This window comes from Loxodonta africana, chromosome 18 (genome assembly GCF_030014295.1).
Source record: "Loxodonta africana isolate mLoxAfr1 chromosome 18, mLoxAfr1.hap2, whole genome shotgun sequence".
In the NCBI taxonomy this organism is placed as follows: domain Eukaryota; kingdom Metazoa; phylum Chordata; class Mammalia; order Proboscidea; family Elephantidae; genus Loxodonta; species Loxodonta africana.
In genome coordinates, this window is record NC_087359.1 from 36,448,300 (window position 1) to 36,471,562 (window position 23,263).

A 23,263-nucleotide genomic window follows, 5' to 3' on the forward strand; every position below is an offset into this window, starting at 1 on the left:
CAGATTCTGTCTTTTCATTTGAATTCCTTTGGCACATTTGTCTCCTGAGAGTAAACTGAGTTTTTTTTTTTTTTTTTTTTTTAGGTTTATAGGATGTATAGTTAATTTCCAAAAAATCTAGAGAATATAGACAACAGAGGGGGTGATAATGACCCAACATATTGTAGTTATAAGATTAGTTATAATCTAGGAATATTGATATGTAGCTGCTGTGCCTTAAGAATGAGTACAACCTGAAATAGAAGAAACCATAAAATCTTTGTTTTTAAAGAACTATTTAGTCTTTTAATCTTTCCATCCAACAAACATCTGTTTTGTGGCTTGCCATGTGCAAAGCATTATGATTAATCCATCTTCTAAAATTTTGTAGACTAGTAGGTCAGAAGAGAACATGGTAGAACAAAATTTAAGCTCTGTAATAGAAGTTTAAGCAAAGTGCTAAGAATTACAGAGAAGTAAGGGAATGTATCTACCTAGAAAATATTGAGATTTTTGAAGAGACCTCTGGTAAAAGAATCTTTCATCCTTACCAAAGTTCTGAACAAACTGAGAAAACAAAAGAAGAGATGGGGATCAAAATATTACCTTTATTACTGATAGAGACCAGGTTGAATGATATGTAACTTTCAGTGTTTGAGCCAAATTGTGCCTGCTAACTGAAGTCCATTAGGCAACCTACCTGGTTCTAAGCAATGCTACATTGGATGTAGCTAACCTACATGGGGTAGGGTCTGGGCCTAAAGAAGTAGAGAACACTTGTTTCTAAAAGGTGGAAACGCAGAGCTCAGCCAAGTTTGTGCTTCATTCTTCTAAGATTTACCAGTCAGGTAGATTCACATAGTCACTTCATCTCTTTAAGTAAAAACGTACAGAGAAGGCAGGAGTGTGTTTAGAGAAAATTCTTCTTCTTGTAAACCAGAAGTGCGGAAGAAGCGTTCCCCTCTTAACAGAGAGGATCAGAGAAGTTTTCATGGAGGATATGATATTGGAGTTGGGCATCAAGAAATGGATAGAATTCTGAGTAGAAGATATAAAGCTATAGAGATGAGAAAGTATAAGTTATGTTTGAAAACCAAAAAGTAGTCTAATTTAACCTAGCATTTGAGTTCTTGATTTCAGTTGTGTTATTCTTTGGGAGTTAATTATCAAACATAAACATTTAGCCCTTCAACAGTAGTTGACTCATTCTCAAGGTTATTTACTTAAAGAATTACAAAAATCACTGCTTTCTGGTTTTAAGACAACAAAGTAAAAACATTTCCAGGCTCTTCTCTTTTTGAAAATCACCAAAAAACAGAAATCTAAGCTCCATCTTTCATGAAACTGTAAGACGTCTGTAAAACCCTTTCTGTGTGAGAAAAGAAGCAGGAAAAGAAATAGCAAGTGACTTAGCAGAACAGATAAAGTCAAATCCAAGTGCCTGTAGAAAACGTTGACGAGAGGCAGGTTGTAATTTGTCTGCAGGACCCCTGAAAACCTCCTGGAGGTGCCACATACCACAGAGGCAAGCCAGTTTACACCAAATCTGAAGGATATAACCCCAACATTTAAAAATGAAATACATATAGATTTATGAAAAATGTCATTTTGCGCTAACTTCTTTTCATTTTGCTTTGGATTACCACTGGTTTGGGGGCAGGATTGAGCAGTTACTGCCAAAGAACAGGGTTATCAAGACTGTATTCTGGGTTGTTGTTGTTAGTTGCTTCCAAGTTAATTCTGACTCATGGTGACCTATGTACTAAATTTATTCATATATCTAATAATTACGTTGGCCTACTTTTTCCTCAATCTTGATTAATCCTTTTTTATGTTAATTTTAATTTTGATCCTTTTTATGTTAAAGAAAAATAACTATTAATATAAACCTATTTTACAACATTCTATAATCCATATGTAAATTATGTTTTTTAATTTCAGTTGGTTCGCTTATTTATTTCTGTGGTTGGTAGGAACTTTAAGATCATCTAGTTCAAGCTCCTTCTCAATGTAAGAATCTACTTTATGGCATCCCTGGTATTGGAAAGCCTGGCTGACCACTAATAGGAATAGTATATTGCTCTACAAATGTATTTAAGCCAAAATCTTTCAAACAGTATACTGCTTTACAAATGTATTTAAGCCAAAATCTCCATTTCTTCTATGTTGGCTGTCTCAATATAGAATTACTTTATTTAAAAAATTTTTTCAGATATTTGAAAGCAACTGTAATGTTCTGCCATATAAGACTTTGAAAGTCCCTCATATCTTTACCATCTTTCATTAACCTTAGTTTTAGAACCTCTCACTATCCTAGAATCCATTCTCTTAATGATACTCATAACATTTAGTTACTTTTCTCAAATGTGACATTAGAGTTGTTGTCAACTACCCAAAATATATCCACCACTCGTCTGTCAGTTTGTCATACTGTGGTGGCTTGTGTGTTGCTATGATGCTGAGAGCTATGCCACTGATATTTCAGATACCAGCAGGATGGACAGGTTTCAGCAGAGCTTCCAGACTAAGGCAGACTAAGAAGAAGGACCTGGCGGTCTATTTTTGAAAAAAAGAATGGCCAGTGAAAATCTTACGAATAGCAGTGGAACATCGTCTGATATAGTGCTGGAAGATGAATTTCCAGAAGAACAAACAAATCCGTCTTGGAAGAAGTACAGCCAGAAGGTTCCTTGGAAGCAAGGATGGCGAGACTTCCTCTCACGTCCTCTGGACATGTTATCAGGAAGGGCCAGACCCTGGAGAATAACTTCATGCTTGGTAAAGTAGAGGGTCATCAAAAAAGAGGAAGATCCTCAGTGAGATGGATTGACACAGTGGCTGCAACGGTGGGCTCGAACATAGCAACGATTGTGAAGATGGAGCAGGATGAGACAACGTTTTGTTCTGTAGCACATAGGGTCGCTGTGAATTGGAACCAACTCGACAGCACCTAACAACAGCAAGTTATCTCCCTTAATCTGGTCCTTTGCCTCCCATTACTGTATCCTAAGACTGTAGTTTTCTTTTTTAATTCATTAAGTACATACTGAGTCACTATAAAATTCCCCAAGTTTGTTGTCAGACCAGATTTCCTGTTTTGTATTTAACTTATCCCTGCTCGGTTTCCTTTTGATACCATCCTTTTGAAATTATTTTGAATCCGATTCTGTTACTTACCCTAATGAGCTTTATGGTCTCCATAACTTTAGTACATATACTTTTTATGATTTTTATCCAAAACATTTAAATGTTGCATGGGCCTTTTGGTTAAATATAGGAATTTGGCCCAATGCATTTATATCTTTTTTTTCTTCTTCAAATGATAGTAAAAAAATAAAAAGAGACATAAGGCCACAGGGACAAAATAGTAGAATAAGAAACCACCATAGATGAGAAATTTCAACTAATTTTTGGAAGACAGAAAATGGTGAAAGAATGGTTAAGTGATTTAGCCAAATGGAGGAAGCTATATCCTATGTTGTATGCAGAGAGGACTGTCACTGAGAAGCAAGCAAGTTTACCCAATAAAACCTCCAAAAAGAGCCAGGACTTGGTGGCAGAGGTTTCTTAAAAGACCAGGGTGAGGTTTGGGATTAAAAGCAGGTATTGATTGAAATTCTTTTATGAAGTTATTAAATCCTGTGCAGCCAGCAAACTACTTCTTCCCCCTCTGGAAGACTAGAGATTTTTTCTGGACCCAGAAGCATCAGATACATGAAGAGCTTAGGGATATGGAGCCAAGGAATTATATGAAAATCTTTATACAGATTGTAGGGGGGGAGGGGGGCATTGAAATTACACAAAACTTCTAATTACCATCTTAATGTCTTAGAAATGAATGGACAACTCAGGATGACCTGATAGTTAGGAAAGCCTCCAAAATGAGAGAGGCTAAACAATCAAACAAAATAGAAGGAACTCAGAAGAAAAAAGAATAGAGAAGCCAGAAAACAGAAGAAAAAAGCTAAGGGGGAAAAGATACTAATCTCTGAGAAACAAGTTGATGTTGCGTCTTCAAAAGAACAGGATGCTATTAAAAAAAATTTTTTTTTCAAAGAATAAGAAATAATTCTTGTGAATAAAAAATATTATGATAACTGCTCCCCCTAAGAAAAAATGGATAAAAGGTTTGGAAGATATAGTTGAAGCAGTTTCCTGGGAACTGCACAAAGAGATGGAAATAGAAAAAGAATTTAAAAATTAAAGATAGACCAGGGGGTCCAATATTTGAGTACTAGGAGTGCCAGAATGAAAAGACAGAGAAAACAGTGGGAAATGATATAAAAACTTCCAGATTGAATGATAAAGATTTCTAAATTGAAAGGGTTCATTGAATAGTAAAGACTCAGACCAAGAGGCTTGATCATGAAATTGTAATAAACTGAGAATAAAGAGAATATACTAAAAGCTTCCATAAAGAGAAACTAAAAGTCACATACAAAGGACCAAAAATCAGAATGACTTTGCATATAACAGCAGTCACACAGGAAATGAGAAATGTGTTAAGCTGTGTTTTCAGATGTCTTGAATGGAAAGAATTTCCAACCTCCAATTTTATTCCTAGCCAAGCTATCAAACAAGTACGAAGATAAAATAAAGATATTTTTAGACTTTCAAAGACATTCAAGGACTCAAGAAAAATCCAGTTTCCATGAACCCTTTTTTCATAAGCTACTTAAGCAAACAAAGATTGTGATAAAATTATGTAGGAGATGGAGTTGAAGGTATAGGTTGAAGTTAAATACTTACCTTCCATCACAGGATGTCGGTTGATAATATCAAAAATTGATAAATCAAGTGTATTTGGAAAAATAGAGGTAAATATCAGGAGAACCCCCTAGAAGATTTGGAAGTATGTGCACAGAAGGGATATAGAGGAGTCTGCTATTTCTCTAAAACCCTTTTGTCCTATTTGATTTTTTATTTAAAAATTCGCCTAAGTTACTGTTGGGCCTAGCTTTTAACAATGGATTATCTAATATAACAAAAGCATGAATAGCAAAAGACTAAATAAATGGTACCTCATAAAAATTAAATGTTTGTTCATCAAAAGACTTTACCAAAAATTGAAAAGACAAGCTACCAATGGGGAGAATATCTTTGGAAATCATATATGTTCAGTAAGAATCTAATAACCACTCCTTTGCCACGAGACTGGGAGAGCTGAATGATTCCCAGCTACCAATACTGAACATTTTGACCAAAGAATCTGTAGAAGAATTGTGATCAAAAGGGGGAATACGCAGAACAGAATTTCAAATTCTCACAGACTCCAGACTTTCTGGAGCCATGAAGACTAGATGAACCCCGAAACTATTGCCCTGAGATAATCTTTAAACCTTAAGCCAAAAATAGCCCCCGAAGTCTTCTTAAAAACTAGTAAAGAATGTCTGCCTTGAGCATTGTGCTCTTTCAAGATTTATCTATATGGGATCAGATTGACAACAGTAACTCAGAAGATCAGATAGGAAACTTAGGGGGCAGTGAGTATTATGTTAATGGGGGAGGTACAATTCAGAAAAGAAGAGTTAGAATGGTTGTATAACTCAAAGAGTAATCAGTGTCACTGAGTTACGCATGTAGAAACTGTTGAATTGGTATGTGTTTTGCTGCATGTATTCCCAACATCAACAAAAGAAATACCATTTTTTTAAAGAATCTAATAACCGAAATATATATAAAACTTCAACAACCTAACAAAAAGATAAATAACCCAGTCAAAAAATGGGCAAAGGTCTTGAACAGACATTTCACTAAAGAAGATACTCAAATAGCCACCAGACACATGGAAAGATACTCAACACCATTAGCTATCAGAGAGATGCACATCAAAGCCAAATGAGATACCGTTTCACTCCCATTAGGATAGCTAGAGCCCTGGTGGCACAATGGTTAAGTGTTCAGCTGCTGACCAAAAGGTTGGCAGTTCAAATCTGCCAGCTGCTCTTTGGAAACCCAGTGGGACAGTTCTTGTCTGTGCAGTATGGTTGCTGTGGGTCGGAATTGACTCAACAGCAATGGGTTAGGATAGCTAATATTAATAAAAAAAAAAAATGTTGGTGAGGATGTGGGAAAATTGAAACCTTTATACATTGCTGGTGGGAATGCAAAATGGTACAGCCATTGTGAAAAACAGCATGCCAACTCCTCAAAAACTAAAAATAGAACTACCATATGACCCAGCAATCCCACTGCTACCCCTAGAACTTGAAAGGAGTGATGCAGAAAGGCATATGTACACCAGTGTTCATTGCAGCATTATTCATACAGCCAAAAGGTTGAAACAACCTAAATGCCCATCAGTGAGTGAATGGATAAACAAAACATGGTACATACATTACATACAATGGAATACTACTCAGTCAGAAAAAGAAATGAAGTCCTGATACATGCTACAACATGGATGGAACTTTGAAGACATTATATTGAGTGAAATAAGTCAACCATAGAAGACTAAATATTGTGTGACCTCACTTATCTAAAAAACAAGAACTGGCAAATGTATAGAGGCCAGAGTTTATTAGCAGTTACTGGGGGAATGGAGGAGGTTATTGTTTATAGAATACTGAGTTTGGGTTTACAGTGATGATAAATTTGCATTGATTAAGGATAAGGATTGCACAGCTGATTAACGAAATTGATGTCAATAAGTTGTACATGTGCAAATAGTTGAATTGGCAAATGTGTGATAGATGTATTCATTTAAGGAAAAAAAAAAAAGAGCAGCTGCTGAGGCTTTTTATGTACAGCCGAACACCTCATGGGATTTGGTTTCTTGGTTTGGAAGTTTAGTGTTTTGGTTTCATGGGACATCCCAGTTAATTGGCCAAATAGCGTGTTTAATGCTTTAGTTCATTTCGTAGTGTGTGGGGTCTTAAAACTTGAAAGCAGCCATCTAAGATACAACAGTTGGTCTCTATCCATCTGGAGCAGCAAAGGAAGAAGGAGAGTCAGGAATAGGAGGAGAAAATGGAATGTGTGGCTAATTGCCATGAGACCAGAAGAACTGGATGGTACCTGGCTACCACATTTGAATGGTTTAGTCAAAGGTTCTGTAAAAGAATTCTGATCACAAGGGGGAAAATGTGTAAGAGAATCTCAAATTCTCATGGAATTCAGGTTTTCTGGAGCCATTAAGGCTGGATGAACCCTCAAAACTATTGCCCTGAGATGATCTTTCAACTTTAAGCCAAAGATGTCCCATTAAGTCTTCTCTAAACCAAACAATAACCCATTGCCCTTATGCCAATTCTGACTCATAGAGACCCTATAGAAAAGAGTAGAACTGCCCCATATGGTTTCCAAGGCTGTAAATGTTTTTCCTGGGGAGACTGCCACATCTTTTTCCTGGGGAGCAGCTTTGAACCACTGACCTTTTGGTTAGCAGCTGAGCACTACCAGGGTTCCTTAAACCAAACAATAGTTTAGCTTAATTAGTAAAGATTGCCTGCCTTGAGCATCTTTTCTTTTAAAGAACTATTTATAAGGGGTCAAATTGACAATGGCATCTCAAACGATAGGAAACTTAGGGGGCTGTGAGTTTATGTTAATTGGAGAGAAACAATTTGGAAAAGGACAGTGAGAATAGTTGCACAACTTGAAGAATGTAATCAATGTCACAGAATTGTACATGCAGAAATTGTTGAATTGGTGTTTTCTGCTATATATCTCCTCAACAACAAAAAAGGAAATAAATTATTAAAACAAAAAAAATTCACTTAAGTTAAATGACATATTCTAGAGGCCTCCTTCCAGATACCTATCAATTGGAATGCTAATTAATAGCTAGCCAAAACCATAGCTGTATCATGCATCCTTTGTTTATCTGTCTTCTTCATAATGGCACCACTGTTTTGTTCATATCATGTCCTAAGAGGTCTAATAGATTTCCTTGTTCTATTTATTTGGTAGAGCTTTTCCTTTCCAACTTTCTAAGTTATTTCTTTGGTTCCTTTGGATTCCTTTATGAACCTAAAATGTGATTTTGGGCATACAGGTAGGAAATTTAGGGTCGTCTTTGTTTCTTATCTCTTAAAACCCTGTGCCCATTACCATCAAGTCGATTCCAGCTCGTAGCAACCATATAGGGCAGAGTAGAACTTCCCCCATAGAGTTTCCAAGGAGCGGCTAATGGATTTGAACTGCCAACCTTTTGGTTAGGCACGGTGCCACCAGGGCTCTGCTCTCTTTCTAAAAATGGGCATGCAAAGAAATAGACTAGGTATAAAAAAAAAAAAAAAGGTATATTAACATATTATTGCTTTGGAAATATTTTCATAGCGGTAAGATGGTTTAGGTTATATGTGTATGGGTGAAATGTAAAATTACTATCTGACATACTGCCATTTTTGAATTTCTGGCATATCACCTAGAATCTGTACATGAGAAAATCAAACTCTGCTTTCCCTTGATTTACAAACGCCTGTGGCATTTTGGAGTCTGGAATTGGATTAAGTGTTTGCTAATCCCATGTCAGATCCCATCATTGTCTTGCACAGATATCTGCCTTTTAGTTCTTTTGTGTGTATATGGATAGGGTGGGACTAGGAGAAGTAGAGGAAAAGGAGAGGTGGACATGAAATTATATTCCCACTTTGAATTTTCAGTTCCATGTTTTCATTTCATAACTTCAAAAGAAGTTTTCAGTAGGTCATGTGCAGCACTGGCCCTGCTGGCCATAGCCTTTGTTGTTGTTAGGTGCTGTTGAGTCGGTTCTGACTCATAGCAACCCTGTGTACAACAGAATGAAACTCTGCCTGGTCCTATACCATACTCACAGTCTTTATGCTTGAGCCCATTGTTGCAGCCAATGTGTCAGTCCAGCTCATTGAGGGCCTTCCTCTTTTCGCTGACCCTCTTACTTTATCAAGTATGATATCCTTCTCCAGGGACTGATCCCTGCTGATAACATGTCCAAAATATGTGAGACGTAGTCTCGACATCCTTGCCTCTAAGGAGCATTCTGGCTGTACTTTTTCCCAGACAGATTTGTTCATTCTTTTGGCAGTCCATGGTATAGTTAGTATTCTTCGCCAACATCATAATTCAAAGGCATCAGTTCTTCTTTGATCTTCCTTATTCATTGTCCAGCTTTTGGGTGCATATGAGGCGATCAAAAACATCATGGCTTGGGTCAGGCACACCTTAGTCTTCAAGGTGACATCTTTGCTTTTTAACGTATAGTCTCTGTGGGACTATGCAGATAAGGTGCTTGTGGCCTATCAGGTGGGTTGGACAGCTTGCTAATAGTACAGATAAGGTATATGACACCTTGTGGGGGGATGGGACGATGTATTTGGAATTCTAATGGGGGAATTGGTCAGTTTTGCCATGCTGGTAGGCTTAAAATGAGCCCTACCAGAAATGGAAAGGGGGGACCTCTCTACCACCAAGAAAGAAGAGCTAGCAGTGACGTGTGTCCTTTGGACCCAGGATGCCTGTGCTAAGAACCTCCTAGACCCAGGAGACAGAGAGAGAGTTGTAACACTGAAGGCAGTGGAAAGTAGTAGTAGAGAAGCTGTGGCAGTAGAACCAGGAGACCAGTGTGAGACAACACGATGAGCGTCCCGGCCCACGGAGCAAGGCTGTCAGTGGTTGTGCTGACTCAGAGGGAGCAAGCTGAGCACCTTTGGGCAGGAGGCTTGCTGGCAGAATGGGGTGCCTCTGGGTGCTTGGTGGAGCTAGGCTCGCTGACCCATGGAGCTAGAGAACTGAGTGCCTTCCAGCTGAGGAGCAGGGTGCCCTTAGGTACTTATCAGTGGAGCTGCAGAGCTTTTTTACACTTGCCCAAGCAGGGCAGGAGCCAGACAGAGGGGCCAAGGGCCTGAGAGAGGCCTACCTGCAGGCATGGCTGAGAATAGGCTGTCCTGACTGAAGAACTGTATCCTGGATTGTAACATGTTAACTTCCTTAATAAACCCCATAACTGTGAGCTCTCTGTGGCCATTGCAACAGATTATCAAACCTAGCAGAGAAGTAGAGAGTGCTGTGGGAGGGATAACTCAGGTGTCAGAATTGGTAAAAAGGTTGGAGAGGAGAGACATGTCTGACCTCTGCCTCATAGGAATCAGCCTTGGGCTGTTGATGCTGATGGTGATTCTCTCTCCCCCTCGTGAAGTTACTGGAGGTCAGACACCTCCTCCATGCCATTTTTACAGCTTGGAAGATACCCAGGATTGAGCAGCACCAGTTAATATGAGAGCCAGTCACATCAAGGGTTCTCCAAAGTTCATGAGAGTCCTCAGAACCCTAGGATGTTGGTGGGGATGGTTAAATCTGTGAAAGTAGAAGAAATACTGTAAAGAGAACAGAATAAAAGTATACAGATAATTATGTAGGACTTAGAGCAAAGAACTGATTGTAGTGGATATAGATTTTGGTTAAGTAAACAGAATTTAGCGTAAAAGAAAGCTCGAATATTGAGTCAGATGTTAGAAGGTATCCAAAGCAGAAAGTTTGACCTATTAACTAATGTGTCTGTTTCCTAAATGTACCCCTTCCTTGGTGCTTCTTGTCTAGGGATTTCTTTCCTAAGGAGAAGTTTAGTCATGATATGGTAATGTGCTGGCAGTAGTTTGCTTCTAAAAAGGAATCATATTTCTACTAGAGACAAGATGTTGGGTGGTGGAATTATAAACTTATTTTGTTTAAGGTTTATTTAGCCATACAGAAATGTTTTTCTTCTTAGATTCTGGCAAAAAAACTAGGCAATTGGAAAAACATCTGGTGTTGGTTGAGTAAGGGAATAGCATAATCAGTAATGATTACTTATGAGAAAAGAGGACTTAAAAAAATGTTCTGCAACTTCAACTCTCGATTTCTTTATGAAAATTCATTCTTAATCCCTAAAATTTTCCTCTCACCAAAAGATTTAACCTATGTCAGGCTACCTTTGTATGTCATAAGTTTTGTTCACATCTGTGAATTTAGGTAGTTAAGTAAGATCATGAGTCATAAGCTTTTTCAACTTGAAACCTGTTTTAGTAGCCTTTGCTGTGCAACCATTCTATAACTTAGTGATTTAAAAACAACATTTTATTTCTCACAATTCTGTTGGTTGGCAGGACTCCTCGCCCTGACAATTCTACCAGTTATCTCCAGGGGTCATTCATGAGGCTGTAGTCATCTCATCACTTGACTGGGGCTGGAGCATCTAATAGGCTACACTCATAGGCTGTTAGCTGGTTCTTTCTTCACATGATTGCTCATTCAGAAGTTTACCCTAGGCTTCCTTACATGGCGGCAGGAGTGTTTCAAGAGATGAAGCTGCAGTGCTTCTTAAGGCCTAGCCTTGGAGATCAAGTCCCCATGTTAACTCAGTTTCAAGGGATGGGGAAATAGACCCCACCTTTTGAAGGGAGGGGCAGCCAAATCACATTGCAAAAGGGCATTGACAGGAGGACGTATGATTCATTTAGGGCCATTATTATAAGGATCTACCACAATCTGGCCTCTGGCTCCAGTGATTCATATTCTTGTTGTTAGCTGTTGTCATGTCAGCCTGGACTCATGGTGACCCCATGCACAATGGAGCAAAAAGCTGCCTGCCCCATCCCCATGACTGGTTGCAGATCAGACTGTTGTGATCCATAGGTTTTCACTGGCTGATTTTCAGAAGTAGATCACCAGGCCTTTCTTCCTCATCCTTCGTAGTCTAGAAGCTCCAATGAAACCTGTTAAGGATCATAGCAACACACAAGCCTCTACTAGCAGACAGGTGGTACCTGTGCATGAGGTGCCTTGGCCAGAAATTGAACGTGGGTCTCCTGCATGGAAAGCAAGAATTCTACCACTGAACCACCAATGCCTCCCATTTCACATTCTTACCACATGTAAAATACCCCTCCAAAGACCTTCAGAGTCTTATCCAAAATCAAATTAGTTTGAAGTCTTGTTATCTACATCAGGCTCAGATGTGAATGAGGTGCCTCAAGGGCAGTTCCTCTTGATCCAGAGACCTGTGAACTAAAAAAAAAAAGTTATCTGCCCCACACACCCAGCCTACAATGGTATGTTCCTTGATTAAAACTCAGTTCTGCTCCTTGGAAATGGTTCCCTAATTCGTTGTTCTTTGTGGTTCTTCGCTCTGCCTTCTGAGAGATTTTTTACATTAAAAATGTCTGAAGAAGCTGAGTAACTTTCTCAGTGTGTTTCCTACCTATAGAAAGCTGGAGGTCCAGAGGCCTCTCTTCATTTTGAGCTGTCTCTGTCCCTGTTAGTCCAGCTGGCACAACTTCCTTAAAAAATTTTTGGATTTTCTATTAATCTAATTGGGTTTATTCCATGTCCCAAAAGCTGTATCCATAATTCGTTTAAAGATGGATCTTTCTCTACTTTGGTTTTGTTAGGCAGCTGTGGCATAATGCCCTTAAGCTTCTTAGAAGCTCAGTTGTCTAGCTGAGGGTCAACTAGGCATCATCTTAAATCTTACAGAGTTCTTAAAAGGAACTTAGAGCAACATCCTGGATTTGGTATTTACCCTAAGGTCATTTCTTACTTTGAGGTTCTTTTATTGGCTTGAGAGACAGAAATGGGGACAGTTTTATTGATCAATCCAGCATTTCCTAGGCTCTAGATATTTCTTCTAATTTTACTTGTAAACTGTGCAATTCTCTTTCACTTACCTCCTCTCATACATTATCATATGCAGCTGAAAAAAACCAGTTAGCACTTTGTGTGGAAAATTTCCATAACCAGATCAGTATACTAGTGAACTGCAGGTGATATTTTTTCCACTTGTTCCCCAGCTTCATAACATGGGTCACCCTTTTTCCAGATTTCAATAGCAATTTCCATTGTTCTCCCAGCTTCCACCAATAGTTTCTTTGCCACCCTTTTGGCCTCTCTCAGCTGCCCAGTCCCAAAGCCAGTGCTGCATTTTAGGTTTTTATTATTGCAGTGCCCCACTTTCAAATACCAGTTTCTGTATCAGAGTTCAGGTAGAAGAGCAGAGTCACCTGGCACGTGCTACAACATGGATGAGCCTCAAAAACATTATGTAGAGTAAAAGACACAAAAAATGACATATGATTCCATTTACGTAAAATGTCTAGAAAAGGAAAAGCTAGAAAGAAAGCAGATTAGTGGTTTCTTGAGGCTGGGGGTAGGCACAGGAATTGATTATAAATGGGCATTAGGAATCTCTTGGGGATGATGGAAATATTTTGAAACTGAATTGTGGCGGTGGTTGTACAACTTTATAAATTTACTAAAAACCATTAATGTGTACACTTAAAATTGGTGAATTTTATGCTATGTGAGTTATACCATAATAAAGTTGTTAAAAAAAAATGCTATATGCAGGTGAAATTTCATGATAGTGAAAATTTAACAATTGTTATTTTTTTTAAAAAAACATGAATTTTATTGTGGCTAAATCCCTTCAAATAAATGGGCTGTATATAAATTGGGTTCCTAAACTTTTGTTTCTTCAGATAATTTAATTGTTGTCATTTGTTGTAATGGTATTCAGTCTGTTTGTTCCCGTGCTGATGTCATTTGTATCTCATTCACTAAGTGTGTAACACTCAATTTATTAAATTTTTTTTCACATTTTTTGCAAGGCGCTCTACTATAAAGATACAAAGTGAAAAAGCCATGGAAGCTTCCTGGGAATTTACAGTCAAATAAGAGAAATTAGATCAGAGCCCTATAGAACAGGTAGTTGTCAATTTACGACGTATCCGAGTTACATTAGTAATAAGTACTACATACAGTGTTGCAGCATGTAATTTGCTGATGTTATCTTAGATGTTCATTTGTAGATGTTCAACGTTGTGATTTATTGTTCCAAACACTGCTGTATAGCAGGCAGTAATAAAAACTTAAAAAAGGTATTTGATTTACATCAGAACCAACTTAAGGCGGAGTCATCAGGACAGAAACCTGTCACAAGTCAGGGACTACCTGTATAAATAACATTCATTCTTTGATTCAGCAATTTCTAGGCACTGTCTTGGGTGCTAAGTATGTTGTGGTAAACTAAACAGACAAAGTCTCTTTCCTGCTGGACCGTACAGTCTAATATAAGGACACCATGCTAGCTTGAACTGGTGTTCCGAGCTTTGGGGTTTCATAGGAAAGAGAGCAGTTACATCCAGTTAGGGAGATTGGGAAAGACTTCAGGGAATAGATAGCATGTCCAGTGGGCATTAATCTATCTCTGTTTACAGCACAGGCATGTTTGGTTGCACAGGTGCTTTAGAGAAAATAGCATGAGCAAAAGTGCAGAGCATGTGTGGGGAGTAGCAAACAGTTGTTCTATTTTATTTATGTTTTCCTCCTATACTTTATGTCTTTAAATCAAAGATTCCATGAATTATAAACTGTACCATTATCTTATAAAAACCCACACTACTAAAAAATGCTTTTGAGTTTAATCATAGGATGCTTCCTAATTTCAGAAATGTGAAAAAGATGCCTTTTAAAATTAAAATATATTACAACAGCATATTAATAAGCTTAGCTGCATATAGAAGAGACCCAGATTGAAAGTGGCTTAAACAGGATAGAAGTTTATCTTTCTGTCATATAAAGTCAAGATGTAGACAGTTCTGAGCTTCTGTGGTGTCCCCATGGTCACCTACAGCCTTTTCCTTTTTATCTGCTTACTCAGAAACTGTGGCCTTCGTGATAAACATGGAATTCCAGTCATTCAAACCACATTCCAGGCAGTGGAATGAAGGAAAGAGGAAGAAAGGGGCACACACTCTCCCTTTAAGGGCACACCCAAGTTTCACATGTTCACTTTTCCTTACATTGCATTGGCTAGAACTTAGTCACCTGGCCTTATCTAGTCACAAGGGAAATAAAATCTTCCTTCCACACAGCCAAGTGCCAGCTAAAAATTGGGGATTCTGTTACTCTAGAAGAAGAGAATGAATGTTGGGAGATAACTAACCTATTGCCGTCGAGTCCATTCTGACTCATAGTGACCCTATAGGACAGGGTAGAACTGTCCCATAGAGTTTCCAAGGAGTGCCTGGTGGATTCGAACTACCAAGCTTTTGGTTAGCAGCCGTAGCACTTAACCATGACGTCACCAGGATCGTGGGAGATAACTAGTATCTGATTAAATTTTATATATCATCTGTAGAACTTGAATATAGATCAGATCCTTTACTTTCCTGTTTTGAAGTTGATAACTTTAAGCAGCAGGAGTTGCTGTTTAGTACGTATTTCTTTTTTATTGTCTTTGTTCAACCTATCTTTCTGTTACTTTATAGCCTATGAAATGGTTTCCTGTGTCTTGTGTGCTAAGCATTTAAATTCATTATGTTAGTGAACTAATCACTAAAATGTGTCAAACTACATTTTAAAAGTGATCAAAAGGGCTAGAATAATAGCCAAAAGATACCTATTAATATCCAGAAACTCTCTTGAATGATGTAATTACAATTTGAAACCAGCAGTTTAAAAGTCATATTCCTCAGCTTTTTAATTTATAGAAAGACAATTACAGTTTTATACAAAGCAGCAATCTATGCTAATGTATGACAGACTGAATCACCAAGACTTTTGCAGTATCTGCCTGTTTGTCTAGGTGGTTATGTCCTATACGGTCGTTATGAGTCTCAATCGACTCAACAACAACAGGCTTTCCTACCTTGAAACAAGTAATGGAGAGCAATAAACTTCTACCACCTTTTCCGCCTGACCACTTTTTTGTAATTGTTTGTGGATAGATTACAAAAATGCATAATGATATATCCCTGTGTTAATATAAAACCAGATTACCTAAGAACAGTCACTTTCTCTACTGCTTATTGTATCTAAATTGAGGCCCTGGTGGTGCAGTGGTTAAGAGCTGGGCTGCTAACCAAAAGTTCGGTAGTTTGAATCCACCAGCCGCTCCTTGGAAACCCTATAGGGCAGTTCTGCTGTGTCCTGTATGGTTGCTATGAGTTGAAATCGACTCAGCGGCGGTGGGTTTGGGGTTTTTTTTATTCTTATTATATCTGAAATCCTTTATAACTTCAGAGTAATTCATCATAGCCTTGATCTAATTGGTTTTGACATCCTTTATATTCTTATGTGAGAAACTTAGAGTTTAGATCGAGCTGAAACTAAAATATCTAAGCAAATATATTCTTTTGCTTCTGTGAAACATTTGTTTTATAAACAATAGCATGAACTAGAGTAGAAGCCATTTGGGTTTCCTAGAAAACATCTAAAATTATGTGTTGACCTCTAGGATTATTTTCTAAGCTACATTACCATGTCAGTTCATATGATAATAAAATATTCTGATTATGTTTAAAAACAAACCAGTTGCCATGGAGTCGATTCCAACTCATGGTGACCCCATATATGTCAAAGTAGATCTGTGCTCTTTACGGTTTTCAAGGGGCACCTGGCCATCAAGGGCAGCTCTTGGACTTTAAAGGGAGGCAACTTTATTAGTTTCTAAGACCCTGACGGAGTGCCAAGGTGGTACAAATGATTAATACGGTTAGCTGCTAACTGAAAGATTAGAGGTTCAAGTCCACCCAGAAGCACCTTAGAAGAAAAGTCTGGCGATCTGCTTCCAAAAAATCAGCCATTAAACCTCGATGGAACACAGTTCTACTCTGACACACATGAGATCCCCGTGAGTTGGAATTGACTCCATAGTAATCGATCTTTTGTTTTTTCTTTTTATTTGAGGCATTGGTGATTCAGTGGTAGAATTCTGAACAGGTTGCAGTGGTGCTTCCAGACTAAGAAGGAATAGGAAGAAAGGCCTGGAGATCTACTTCTGAAAATCAGCCAGTGGAAACTCTGTAGATTATAACAGTCTGATCTGCATCCAGTCATGGGGATAGCACATTTCATTCTCTTGTGCAGAGGGTCATCATGAGTCGGGGTTGACTGCACAGCAGCTAACAACAATAAGCTTGTTTAGGAGGAAATATGGTGGCTTCATTTTGAAAGACTGCCTTATAGAGGAAGGTCTGGATTTTTAACAACTTCCACTAATTGGTATAAGTTATAGGGAAGCCAATTATTCTTTGCTTTGAGATAATTTTCTTAAAAAAATATGTAATTGTCAGGCAATAGAATTACTTTTATTAAAAAATAATGTTTCTTGCACTGAAACTTGTAGTCACTAAGTCCTGTTACTTACTTAAAAATCCTTTATGTCTCCAGATTCTTTTCTTGATTCCCACCGTCCTTGTAATCGTACATAGATCTGCATCATCTTTTACTTGGGCTGTAATTTCAGTAGATTCCTGACTAATCTCCTTGCTACCAGTCCAGAGTTTAATTTCTTCAGGTTCCTTTTCCCTGTAGTATTGTTTCAAATTCTTTAGCCTGGTACACAAGTTTCTTTCATGACCTAGCCCTGTCACCCACTTATCAGTTCATTTAGCAGATAATAACTTCCCTCCATTGTCAGGCTTTGTGCTCACCCTGAAAATCTGGTGGCAAACGTGACAAGCCTGAATCTTGCCCTCACAGCGGTTTCTATGTAGCTGGGAGTTAGGTTTTTGTAATTATTACAAAATATTTATTTTTGTAATTACTTAAATGTCTGAAATGAAGGGGGAAGTACATTCTCTCTACTACTTTCCCACCCCTTCCACTTCCGTTACTTCCTCTGCTCTGAAGGAGTCCCAAGGCTTTATCATGTATGTTTCCATGCTTTTGTATCCATTAAAAGCAAAAACCAAACCTGTTGCTGTTGAGTCAATTCCGACTCATAGTGACCCTATAGGACAGAGTAGAACTGTCCCTGTAGGTTTCCAAGGAGCAGCTGGTGGATTCAAACTGCTGATCTTTTGGTTAGTAGGTGAGCTCTTAACCACTGCACCACCAGGGCACCTTGTATATGTTATCTCCCTTTCTTTCCCTGGTAAACTTCTGGCCTGCCTTTAAGACCCAGTTTAGATATCACCTCCAAGCAGAATTAGTCATTCCATCCTTTGTTCTTGTTGTTAGGTGCCATCGAGTCGATTCCGACTCATAGTGACCCTATGCACAACAGAACGAAACTTTGCCTGCTTCTGTGTCATCCTTACAAATGTTATGCTTGAGCCCACTGTTGCAGCCACTGCGTCATTCCACCTTGTAGAGGGTCTTCTTCTTTTCCGCTGACCCTGTACTTTGCCAAGCATGATGCCTTTCTCCAGGGACTGATCCTGCCTGACATGTCCAAAGTATGTAAGACGCAGTCTCGCCATCCTTGTTTCTAAGGAGCATTCAGGTTGTACTTCTTCCAAGACAGATTTGTTCTTATATGTTTTATATGCCTCTTGTCATTTCTCTCTGATAATTACTAAATAATTTGTCCGTTTCTGTTTTTGTCATTGCAGAGCAAGAGATTCTTAAGGACAGAGATAATTTCTTAGCTTCTCTGTATCCTTTTGACTAGAAAAGTGTCTGATATTTACAAGATGTTCGGTAAATGTTTATTGCGTTAAGAGTAGTATCTGCAGTACTTGATAGCAGAGACAACATACTTCTCTTAGCTTCAGTAACATGTATATTTGTTGTTTTTACTGTGCTTTTTAGGGTATAGGCATTTCTTTTTATACATAGCTTAGCAGACAGACTTACAGTCATGATCTTTGTGGCAGAAATGGTAGCTCTGTTTAAAAGTAGTATTGTGAGTAACTTGCTAAATGATTATAATAACTAGTATAATTATATTTGTTATTAGTTGCCATCAAGTCAATTCCAACTCATGGTGACCCCATGTGTGCAGAGTAGAACTGCTCCATAGGGTTTTCAAGGCTGTGATGATTCAGAAACAGATTGCCAGGCCTGTCTTCCAAGGTGCCTCTGAGTGGGTTTGAACCACTAACTTTCTGGATAGTAGTTAAGCACTTAATTATTTTTGCTACCCAGGGACTCCATAATTTATTTACTTATATATTTTTACATAAGTAAATGTATGTAAGTTTTTTATACTTATATGCATATATTTCATAGTATATAACATATTAAATTTATTAATATAAGTATAATAATTGTTTAGTGAACACTTGGATGCATTAAGAATGCTTGTAGTGGTGGTTATGAAGCATTATTGTTTTTCTGCATGATATATAAAGCCCAAAAGAGAGTGTTTCCTCTCAGGTTTCTGAACACCTCCCTGAATGTGATGGAGGTTTGAAGAATCACTCTATCTTAATGGCATTTTAAAATAGTCACCCAGTAGTGACCTTGTGCAGGTAAACTTGTTTGTAACTCAAACCTTTTATAACTCAGCTTCCTTATCTGTAGAATGAAGATAATAGGGCTGTTCTAAAGATTAAAAGCATTAATATATGAAAAGCAGTTCCTGACTCATAGTGTTATCCTTCTGACTGCTATTCTTTTTCTCTGAAGACAGGGAATGAATTAAATGCCTCAAAGACATTTTTCATCCTAAGAGTCTCTGAAAATACGACTTTGGCTTGTAATATCCACTCTACTTACTTACTTCTCTCCTAAGAGGATTGCCTGTAAACTGTTTAGTTGAACATAATAAAATGTTCAGTAACACTTGACGCATCATGACATAATGATTTTGTTTTTGCAGATGTTCTCAAACAGTGATGAAGCTGTAATCAATAAAAAACTTCCCAAAGAACTCCTGTTACGGTAAGTCTGTGAATGCTGATTTTATGTTGGAGTTTTTATGTATATCATATTTGTGTATTTTAAAATTATGGTCATTTCTCCATTACTGGCATATGTCATTTGTTAGACAAATTTATTCTGCTACATTAATTATAATTTAATTTTACCAATAAACTAGTTACCTATCAAATTTATTGATTGCTTTGTGAACTTTTAGGCTTATTGCTAGTTTTCATATATATAGTATCTGGGTTATCTGAATTTTTAATTTGTCAGTTCTTTTGTTAAATAGTCTTACTCCGTATTTTCTAGATATGAATCAAGATATTTGAAAGTTTAATTTAGTAGCAGTTTTCTCCCTCCCAAATTATACCTATATATGATTTTATTTTCTACTTTTCCATTGCCCTATTTATTATTGTATATAATATAAAAGAGGTAGTGTTGGAAAAAAAAAAAGAGGTAGTGTTTTTTATTTTACAATATCAAGTCTTTGAGGAATGATTTTAGTGTATCCTTTCCCCTACACTCTCCATTCCCTATATGAAAATGTGCCTATAAAATCACTTATGTTTAGAACGGAAACCCTGGTGGCATAGCGATTAAGTGCTATGGCTGCTAACTAAAAGGTTGGCAGTTCAAATCCACTAGACCCTCTTTGGAAGCCGTATGGGGCCATTCTACTCTCTCCTCTAGGGTTGCTACGAGTTGGAATCGACTTAATGGCAATGGGTTACGTTTGAAACAAAATATTACAAATACTGAGGAGCTTTGTGGAATAATTATTTTAAAAGGCAAAGTTATTTGAAACGCCTTCCTTTTCAATATTGAGGTTAAGATTTTCCCATCCTTATTTTTAACCCATAGAAACTGCATTTGGGTTCATCCATAACATAAAACACAGAGCTCCATTTTACAAACATCTAATTTAGGACTCACCTAGGTAGAAACTGGGATCAGGGGAGTTATTTTCAGAGCCCCTGCACTGTTTGGGCCCCTGCACTATTTGGGCACTTAATCATAACATTCTTTGTTCACTTATGTGGAATATCATGACTGAGAAATGTATTTTGCAGATGTTGAAAATTAACTAGTTGTATATATATATTCAGAGGCATCTACTTCTTCCTCTTAGGACCTACAGCAGTCTAGCTCATAACCAGTTCCGTTACTGATTAAGGGTAGAAAATAATCTCTGACCTTACTGCTGGTAAAGGGCATTCCCTAAGTGTGACCATGTCTGAGTCCTCCACCATAGCCTATAAATCTTTATGTTCCCTTAGTACATTCACACTGGAGATACTAAAAAAAAAATAGCTGAATTGAACTTGAAGTACATTTTTACATAGAAGCAATGCATACGTGTTGGTTGGCTATAGTTGAAATAATAACAATAAACCCTGGACTACCCAGAGACTGGAGAATGTGTCTTTCTGAATACCTTGAGTAATTTCAGCAACATCTTAAAGAGAAATATTTTTAAATGGGCTATGTTCTTCACTGTTACCATAAACTGACTTTAATAAACTGACTTCATTAAAACATTTTAATTCTTTGGTGATAATGCCATTGTTTTGGACATTAAATATTATTCTGTACTATAGTGGTTTATGTTAAGACTCATCAAAATTTGGGGAAATTACTTGACTCTGTGGTAAATGGCCTCACCCTGCTGTTGATTTACATTCTTACATTTATATTTTTATATAGTTGCTTTTCCAGTTTTTCAGTTTTACACCATGAAACCCAAATTCCTTAGACCTACAAGGGCCCTCATGATCTGAAAAGGGAATAATATGATTTAGTTTACAATTTTAAAGGATTAGTCTGGCTACATATTAAAACCAGATTGGGAGATACATGTGGAAGGCTACTAAAGAAATCCAGGCAAGTGATGAGGGTAACATAGGTAACAGTTTTTGTAATTCTTTAGACTTCAGTATTGCCCTACCTCTCCCCTTTCTATTTTTAGTCTCTGTTTATGACCTCACTTTGGTACCTGTGGATGAGGTATAGGTCTATAGTGGCCAGACAGATGGCATTGTTCAGGAAATTGGTTGAAGAAAATTCCTGTATTAACCAGCTTTTGTTACCACAAATAACTCCTAAATCTCAGCACATTCTCCCTCACCAATACATGAGGCTGTGACTCTCTTCCAGCCAGTGATTCGACTGTAGCTTCTCATTCCTGGACTCAGACTGAAGGAGTAGCCCCTATCTGAGGCTGAGGACAGGTACACAAAAGGCCAAGGCCAGATCACCTAAGTGATTTTAAAACTTTGCTCGGATGTGGCATCATCATGTCTGCTTACATCCCATTGGCCAAAGCAGTTCACATGTCTAATAGTGATGGAATGGAAAAGTATATGGAGGAGAGGCTGTGTAAATATATGCTAACTGATGTGAGGTGCCTTCAAATCAGCTCCCACTTACAGCAAAACATTGCCCAGTCCTGCACCACCCTCACAAACATTGCTGTGTTTACAATTTACCACACACATGTATATTAAACTGTCTCTCCTCAGTTCTGCCTTTCCTCCTCACTCTTCGGCACTGATTGCAATGAAGAGTTGTGTAGTCATATCCTAGCACTACCACTGCCGCTCATATTGACACACTACCATTCTAGGGTTTGGGCATGGAGAAGATGAGGAGTATTTGACTCCTTCTTTTTTTTTTCTAGTTAATGAAATAAACAGCCATGAGTTGGAAGGTTGGGAAAACAGAGATTGAAAAAGGAAAATAAGCATCTTCTTTCTCAAGTTAGAACACTAGAGATATTTTATCCCTGTCAACATTTTTATCAATGATAATTTGATTCTAATCTATATGTATTATGTTGGAACTTACCCTTGCGTACGTTATAGATTAAATTGACTCATTTCTAAGCTAAACAGGAAATCTAACTACCACATATATTATTTCTATGGGAAAATGAGCTTGAGTTCCAAACAACCAATTCTATATTTTGTTTAAATCATTAAACCCTAATAGGAAAGAGGATTTCTTGATATCTTTGACATTGCACTAGAGAGGCAACAATTGATCAGTATAAATATTAATAAATTCCATCTGGGCATTTATAATTTATAGACATGCATGGTGTGAATTCCCTAAAGTTTAAATTTGGTTTAAAGCATACAGCTCAAGACTGGAAACAGCACATGCCTCTGGGAAGGAAAACTGGGTCGTTAGAAGACAGGAATAGAAGAAAAACTTACTTTTCAGTATGCTTTTCTGTACCTTTTTTTAGATATTTTTATTTTTAACTTTTCATCTTGAAATAATTTCATACTTATAAAAAGTTCCAAAAATAATGCAAAGAATTTGAGTATACCCTTCACCCGGCTTCCTGAAGGGTTAATATCTATCTTGTGTAACTCAGACATTTAGTTATCAAAATCAGGCAATTAACATTGTTGTTGTTAGGTGCTGTCAAGTTGATTCCAACTCATAGTGACCCTATGTGCAACATAATGAAACACTGCTTGGTCCTGCACCATCCTCACAATCGTTATGCTGGGGCCCATTTTTGCAGCTACTGTGTCAGTCCATCTCATTGAGGGCCTTCCTCTTTTTTGCTGACCCTCTACCAAGCATGATGTCCTTCTCCAGGGACTGATCCTTCCTGATAACATATCCAGAGTATGAGATGAAGTCTTGCCATCCTAACATCTAAGGAGCATTCTAGTTGTACTTCTTCCGAGACAGATTTGTAGGTTCTTCTGGCAGTCCATGG

At 37.7% G+C, this 23,263-nt stretch overlaps 1 protein-coding gene across 4 annotated transcripts in view; it reads left to right on the plus strand.

The window, feature by feature from the left end:
- Window positions 1-23,263, plus strand: part of FBXL20 (F-box and leucine rich repeat protein 20) — a 97,794-nt gene that overhangs the window by 17,942 nt on the left and 56,589 nt on the right. For all 4 annotated transcript variants that reach the window (XM_064271131.1, XM_064271133.1, XM_064271132.1 and 1 more), the window contains exon 2: window positions 19,484-19,545. In XM_064271131.1, coding sequence (XP_064127201.1) covers window positions 19,484-19,545 — 62 coding nt within the window. The remainder of the gene's footprint in view (window positions 1-19,483; window positions 19,546-23,263) is intronic.